An 8,272-nucleotide genomic window follows, 5' to 3' on the forward strand; every position below is an offset into this window, starting at 1 on the left:
GCTAACCTAATAAAAACCAAATTAAATGGTATTAAACTTAAACAAGATTAAAAATAAGATTAAAAATAAGATTAAAAATATTCCATCAATCTTTTAAGATCAGATACTGGGCAAGTGTTAATGTCACACATATTAGCAATTTTGTTAAAGTTGCTTACCATAACAAATATTGGTGATTTACAAAGTAAGTTTGTATTGGCCTTAGCACAATTGAAAGTATATACATTACGAGCCGAAGAACGTGGCACATGGAACCGAATTTGGGAAAGAAGAGATGGACAATCTAGGTTATTGTGTAACAAATTGAAGAGAAAGTTAAGGCTTGACAGAGTTCTGCGAACTTCTAAGGAATGTACCTGAAATCGAGATAACAGTAGTTTATGATCAGTACCAATTGCGGGATAAACTCTGTCCAATTTAAACGATAAAAACTTCAGAAACTTACGCTGCACTGCTTCCAGGGTTGTTTTATGGCAGTCATAGTAAGGATACCAAATTAGAGAACCATACTCTAGTTTGGATCGCACATAAGCAGCATATAGAGATTTGATAGCAAAAATATTGGAAAAATCACGACAATTTCTGATAATAAAGCCAAGCATTTTTAAAGCAGAAGCAATAGTCACCGATATATGTTCCGAAAAGGAAAGTTTAAGATCAAATATAACACCCAAATCCGTGACCGATGTACATCGTTTAAACTGAATATCATTAAATTGATAAGGATGTAAAAGAGGTTGAGATTTTCTTGAAAACGAAACTACTTTGCATTTAGACATGTTTAAGTGAAGATTGTTTTTTGAACACACCATTCACCAAGTTTATTTATTTGTGTTTGGAGGTAAACGCAATCATCATTACTATAAATGGATGTAAAAATCTTTAAATCGTCAGCGAACAGGAAAGTAGAGAAGGCAAAACATTTATGAAGATTAAGAACAGTAGGGGACCGAGGTTAGATCCTTGCGGAACTCCTGACGTAACCACAGCAGAGTCAGATATGTAATTCTTGTATTGCACACGTTGTAGTCTACCACTAAGGTAAGATAAGTGAGATCCCCATAGTGGCACTCGAAAAATGGACACCGTGTATAAGAATGCCTAAATTTAATTCTATTTCCATCTTTCTTACAAAATTTTAATGGCACGTGGGATTTTATTTATTTATTTATTTTCCCTGTTCTGGGCCCTCAACAGGCTTGCTCCCAATTACAGAGTGACTCGCATAATGCTTTTTAGAGGTGCTTCTGCAGAAGGTCTAAAACTCCGGTATTTACCTACGAACTAGGAAAACTGCAGGAAAACCTAATTCGGAGTAGCCGGCAGAATGCTCGAAACTGGATAAAATCTATTTCTTCACCCCACCCCACGGATCTCGAAAAGAGGTCGCGGAGGATAGATAAAGTTTTTAGAAACCAATTCCTTTCGATGAGATCTTTCCTTATATTAGATTTAATTAGAATACCATAAAGGAAGAATGTGTGGTGGTAAGATTCCAGGAAATCCCTTTGAAGAAGATTTCTAGAAATACTTTTAGCTCGACTAAGACTAGATACTAAGATGTTTTTCAGGACGGTTTCTAGGAAAACCTAAAAAAAATCCAGAAAAAAATCAAAAAAGGAATTTTTTAAAATATCGAGCTTGATTCTCACGAAGATTTTTAGCGAAATATCGTAGCGAACACCTCAAAAGATATACCAAGATTCGTATCTCCTAATCATGATTTGGAGTGACATTTATTTAACAAAATAAAATTTACCAGAAGTTCTGTAGCGTAAGTGATCAATTTTACAACTAATCTGACCGTTTTATAATAATATTCACTTAATTATTTTGCAATTTTAATTATCTTACTCCTAATGCGCGAATACATTGGTAAACTTAAATGGGAATAAGTTAACAAACTGAAACTCGAATATGACATTAATAAATAATCTAATTAACTGAAAAACTAATGAATTTTTCTCTGTTAAATTTCGTTAAAATACTAGTGTATAATTTTTGATTGAAATGTCTGATCGAAAAAGTACGAATTGTTTTGGATTCTACGCACCAAAATTAATAAGAAAAAGTGTTTTCCCGAGAAATTTTGGTGTAGTCGATTATTGGTAAAAAAGGAAGGTAATACACATATAAAAACTAAATTTTCTACTTGAACTTACCGTAATAATTTACGGTTTTTTGAATGATAAGAAAATACAAAAAATCACAATACCGTTTTAGTCCGTATGATTTGGAAGTGTGAAATGTCGTCGAGATCCAGAAATTCCTGCATAGTGGAAAATTCCCCTAGGGCAATGCGATCGTTTTTGGATATGTGCAATAAATCTGAACACAGGTTGACATGAAATACTTTTAAACTCACGCTTCAGTAGTCTGAGCATTCAATCGGATTCAAGATATGAATGGATAAATTTGCGCTTGCGAAATATTTGCCGATATAAAAAAACGGATAAACTAATCGTTCGCCTTAAATTCTGCAGCGTATTATATGGTTTCGGTCACAAAACACAGAGTCCATACCAATTCCGAGCGAGATCAGTATAAATTAACCGCTCGCCAGAAATTCTGGAGCGTATTCTGGAGCGTATTATACGGTTTTGGTCACAAAACGCTGAATTCATACCAATGCCGAGCTAAACGAAGGTGAGATCGGCATAAATTACCCGAGGCGAACTGAGCATAAACTATCCGCTCGCTCGAACTTCGGGGCGCGTATACCATCGCCAAAGCATAGAGCACTGCAGAAAATGGACCGCTCTGTGTTGTACAATACATTGGCAATACGCCTTCGGGGCCGGTATAGGGCTCCCGTTACAAAATGCAAGGAGAGCTAGATCGTGATTCATTACCATTATATATTCTACCCGAAATATTTGTTGTAGTTTTGTATTTATACACCAATGATCGGCATAAATTGACCGCTCGCCAGAAATTCTGGAGCGTATTATACGGTTTCGGTCATAAAACGCTGAGTTCATACCAATGCCGAGCGAGCCGAAGGCGAGATCGGCATAAATTACCCGCTCGCCAGAAATTCTGGAGCGTATTATACGGTTTCGGTCACAAAACACAGAGTTCATACCAATGCCGAGCTAGACGAAGATGAGATCGGCATAAATTAACCACTCGCCAGAAATTCTGGAGCGTATTATACGGTTTCGGTCATAAAACGCTGAGTTCATACCAATGCCGAGCGAGCCGAAGGCGAGATCGGCATAAATTACCCGCTCGCCAGAAATTCTGGAGCGTATTATACGGTTTCGGTCACAAAACACAGAGTTCATACCAATGCCGAGCTAGACGAAGATGAGATCGGCATAAATTAACCACTCGCCAGAAATTCTGGAGCGTATTATACGGTTTCGTTCATAAAACGCTGAGTTCATACTAATGCCGAGCTAGACGAAGGTGAGATCGGCATAAATTAACCGCTCACCAGAAATTCTGGAACGTATTATAATGTTTCGGTAACAAAACACAGAGTTCATACCAATGCCGAGCGAGCCGAAGGGGAAATCCGAGGCGAAATGAGCATAAACTATCCGCTCGCTCAAACTTCGGGGCGCGTATACCATCGCCAAAGCATAGAGCACTGCAGAAAATGGACCGCTCGGTGTTGTACTTACAATACATTGGCAATACGCCTTCGGGGCCGGTATAGGGCTCCCGTTACAAAATGCAAAGAGAGCTAGATCCTGATTCATTAACCATTATATATTCTACCCGAAATATTTGTTGTAGTTTTGTATTTATTGCCTGCAATCAAATCAACTTACAAGAAAGTTCACATTTTGATTTTCAGAATTTAAAAAAAGGAAACATTTTCAATAAGATAATTGCAATAGAATTCATTTTAGAGCTAGCCGTCGATCAAATTTTATGTTTAGAAAAGTTCTTCTCAATAGAAAGTAGCACGATAAAGGCCGTTCAAGCCCTAATTGTAACATCGGGTCCTTCCTAAAACAGTTATAGATTCATAAATAAAAAAGTTGTGCACTTCTTCCTTATAAGGAAACGCTTTTCCACTGGCAACGGAAAATCTAATGCATAAACCATTGAATCTCCTAACGAAATATTTCCATAATTTCTTACAAATTTTGTATTTGCCAAATTTCTAAAATTTGGTACAAATTTCCAATGTTTATGAAACGTTTCCAATATTTCCAAAGAGCATGTTGAAATATTATTTGTGAAACATTTCTATATCACATTCCTAACATTTTCTACACATGTTCCAGCCATTTCCAAATTTCTTACACATTTCCAATAGTCAAACGCAAAAGATCTAGACAATTCTAGTTACATTTTTTAAATTTTCAAAATACTTTACGTGTCAAAAATTTCCTGATTTCCATTTCTGAAACATTTTCTCAATTGTTTTAATTTAAATTTTAAAAATTAAATGTATTAAATGTCTTAAACAATCGAAACCATCTTTTTGTTATGTTTCTAAAATTCCCTACACATTTTCTAAACATTTCTTATACATTTTCAATATGTCTACGAAATGGACTATCCAAAACCACGTTATCTTTTCGTTAATGACGTCACGTGACTGGAAATGGACCTGCAGTTCGGGTAAAACGCATACAGGGTGCTCGGAAAATGATGTGAACGTTTTGCTGTTCCAAACCTACAGTCCTGCTTCTTTTCGTCCATACATTTAATTTATATTGCACATAATCAGTCCTGTGATATATCAGAATCGTCTAACTTAACGTGCACGTTATCTGCCAAAAAACGTTATTTATGACGTTTTTGACAGATAACCTGCACGTTAAGTTTAACGTTAGTGATACATCATAGGGCTGAATAACGGGCGATCAAAAATGAGTTGCTGTCGAGTCGCCTTTGGAAGTTCAAGTTAAATACGATTTCCCATGTAAACAAAAATTCCAAAGGTGACGCGACAGCAACTCATTTTTTATCGCATAGTAACTATACAGGGTGGTGACTTGCGTAAAGCATTGTAGAGATTTCAATGTCAAATTCATAACATGCGATTATTGGCTCCCCAAATTATTTTAGAGCAAACATTTATTAAAATTTTTTGTAGAAAAAATTTTTTACGCCCATCAACCGTAAGTTTTAAATTTTTTTCATATAAAGACGGAAAATTGGAAAAACAAAACCCGCATCTTTTTCAATAATCTACCATGCCATGGAATTTTCTAAAACAAAAAGATATCCAGTTATCAAGTAGCAGCAGTTCGAAATGGATTTTATGATCGACTTGGTTACTGACTTGCAGTTAATGGTGACTTATTCGAACATTTATTGTAAATTGTTATATTAGGAAACCGTTTTTAGTATATTGGTCTTTCTTTATATTCAATTCTCTGTTCTAAATATAATACTTTTTGATAGAATTTGATTTGTTTTATAGCAGATATTCCATGGCATGACTGATACTGGCGCAGTTTTTGTATTATAAATTTCCATGGCATCACAGATTATTGAAAAAAATGGGGGTTTTATTTTTCCAATTTTCCGTATTTCTCATGCAAAAAATTTAAAACTAATACAGTTGATTGAAATAAAAATTTTTTCTACAAAAAACCTTAATACATTTTTGCTCTAAAATAATTTGGGGAGCCAATAATCGCATGTTATAAATTTTAAATTGAAATCGTTACGCAAGTCACCACCCTGTATAAGTAGATCATATTAAATAAATAAATCTTTCCCTTTTGCTCCCTGTCTTAGTTTTTTAAGTCATTAGACAATATCCAAGTCCTTAATTTTAGCACACAATTTACTTAGTCCTTTATCAAAACAGTGTTTTACAGTTTCCTTTGCGAAATTGATACATAAACGCACAAATTTGGATTATTTAATATAGGTACCTACTCCAAATCGAGGATGCAAAAAGTCACTGTAAACATGAAAATAATTCGAAATCAATTTCTGAAAACGGAACTTTTACTAAAATCCTTCTAGAATTCAAAAATTATAATAGGGGCAATTAAAAACGGGTAACAAACTTTCAATTTTTGGAAACTGTTGAAGTTAGAACGTTTGGTAAAGTGTCAGCTAACCAAATCGAATTATGTGAGCCGCCTTCTCACCGATCATCATAGACGGTGCACTTGTGTGCCCCGAGATCGAAACCGGAATAACACTTGCATCTGCAACCATTAAATTCTCGACGCCATGGACTCTTAGCTTGTGATCGACAACGCCATCAGGTCCCATTCTGCACGTCCCAAATGGGTGATTAAATGGTCCACTCAAGTGATTTATGTGACAGTTCCAGTACTCACTCGAGAAGTACGCGTAGTTTTTGCATTGGGGTAAGTGCACCGGTACCAATTTTGCATCGATTCCCTTAAACGCGACCGTGTTTAACAGATTTAACGAATAACTAATCCCGAGCAACATAGTTTTCCGATCTTCACCGTCGGTGTCCGATAAAAATTTCGGATCGATCACCGGATAAATGAAAGGGTCGGACGAGTTCAGTGTGAGACTACCTAGTGATTTAGGGTGTAAAACCACGGGAACCACCGAAACCAATTTGCTGGGATCGTTAACCTTGTACGGAAAACCGTAATCTTGCGAGAACTCAAAGAGGGCGATTTCGATGTCGGGACGTCGGACAGGTTCGGAACGATTGTTTTGCACAAACGCCAAAGCCAAAGCGCCGGTGGTGGTGAGCTGCCCTTTCGAGTTTAGGTAGTCGCGGATATTTTGTTCCAGTTTCTTTGGCTCGCTGCCGCGCTTCGTGTAGAAAGCCAAACCGGAGTAGGCCAAATGGTCCTTAAAAAATTGCCCAACCGGTAAGTCACGAAGAACTGGAATTCCAAGCTCTGTGAGTTGATCCGATGGTCCAATGCCAGACAACATGAGCAGCTGTGGGGAGCGATAGACCCCGGCGGAGAGCACGATTTCGTTTGTGGCTTTTGCAACGAAAAATTTCTTATCCCTTGCGAAAAACACGCCGCTTGCCCTTTTTGTTGTGGGATTCATTAAAACTTTGGTCGCGTAGCTGCGTGTTAAAACCTCGAGATTAGGGCAACGTTTCAACGAGGGTTGTATGTAAGCCCTTCCGGTACTTGCCCGTTGTCCTTCAATGATATTAGACTGTACGACCCCGACGCGTAAGGGATTCGCCCCGTTGTAGTCGCCGACTTCGATGCCCAGCTCTTGATTTGCGAACACAAAGGCGCTGGATTTTGCGTTCAGGAGTGGTCGCGGGTAATCCACGTTAACGGGACCGTCGTAACCGTGGTAGCAGGAGTCGGCGGGGATTTTGTAGTTTTCGACAGTTTTAAAGAAGGGCAGCAGATCTCCGAATGACCATCCGGGATTCTCTAAGCCCCAAACGTTGTAGTCAGCCGCGGACCCTCTGGAATATATTAGGCTGTTAATTATTGTGCTTCCCCCGAGACCTCGACCCGCCGGGTATACGCAGCGCCTATTATCGTTTACTAAATTGAGTGTTTAGTAGAAAGTGGTGGAATGGTGGTTACTTACGTAGACATGCACGGTTCTGAGGGGTGGTCTGGTAATTCCAGTTGTACTCAAGCGTTTGGGCTAGCGTCCCCATTGCCGGTATGTCGGTCAGATCTGTCTCGTTGCCTCCAGCTTCTATGAGCAGAATTCGCTTGGTGGAATTCTCGCAAAGACGTGCGGCGATAACTGCGCCGGAAGATCCGGCGCCGACAATAATATGGTCGTAGTTTCCAAATTCTGCAGGAAGTTACTAGTATAAAGGTCACCATTTAGGGCGAAATTACCAGTGTACGTGTTTACAGTAGCACGGTATTCGGTGGCATCATCTGGTAGTTGGTACGTCTTCGCGCGTTTTTCTTCGGTTTGGATTAGTTTGACGTAATAATTGACACCTGCCTCAAAAATCACAGACGCCGGTAGAAGAAGTGGAAGAATCGACATTAACTTTCTAAACATTGTATTGAACTAAGTACTTCAAATTTGCTGCGCCCTTAACCCGCGAACACAGTTATATACGCTTTAGATACGACTTAAACCTCGTTATTTCCGTGATACGCTGATAAACTAATTCGGCATAGACTCGCCAAAAATATGTACATTAGCATTAGCCAAGACAATCTATATAGACACTCGAAGGCACGAACGTGTAATATGGAAAAGATAAAGAGGTTTAAGTTGTAGGTAGGCAGTGTTTTATTACTACAAATAGCATGCCATATTATGCTATTATTAGACTACTTCAAGGAATATCAAATCCATTATTCTGTAACTTTAATTAGTATATTACATAACAAGTATTGAAAGTGGCACGTTT

General features: G+C 38.0%; 1 protein-coding gene across 1 annotated transcript; it reads right to left on the bottom strand.

Moving 5' to 3' along the window:
• Positions 1 to 6,036: 6,036 nt before the first annotated feature.
• On the bottom strand, positions 6,037 to 7,963 carry LOC116169176 (glucose dehydrogenase [FAD, quinone]-like). The gene is made up of 3 exons (XM_031485202.1): positions 7,743 to 7,963; positions 7,480 to 7,695; positions 6,037 to 7,433 (listed from the first exon to the last, which is right to left on the bottom strand). The coding sequence occupies exons 1-3, from the start codon at positions 7,912 to 7,914 to the stop codon at positions 6,037 to 6,039; spliced, it is 1,785 nt and encodes a 594-aa protein (XP_031341062.1). The 5' UTR covers positions 7,915 to 7,963.
• Between the last annotated feature and the right edge of the window lie 309 nt (positions 7,964 to 8,272).

This window comes from Photinus pyralis, unplaced genomic scaffold (genome assembly GCF_008802855.1).
Source record: "Photinus pyralis isolate 1611_PpyrPB1 unplaced genomic scaffold, Ppyr1.3 Ppyr1.4_LG4, whole genome shotgun sequence".
In the NCBI taxonomy this organism is placed as follows: Eukaryota; Metazoa; Arthropoda; class Insecta; order Coleoptera; family Lampyridae; genus Photinus; species Photinus pyralis.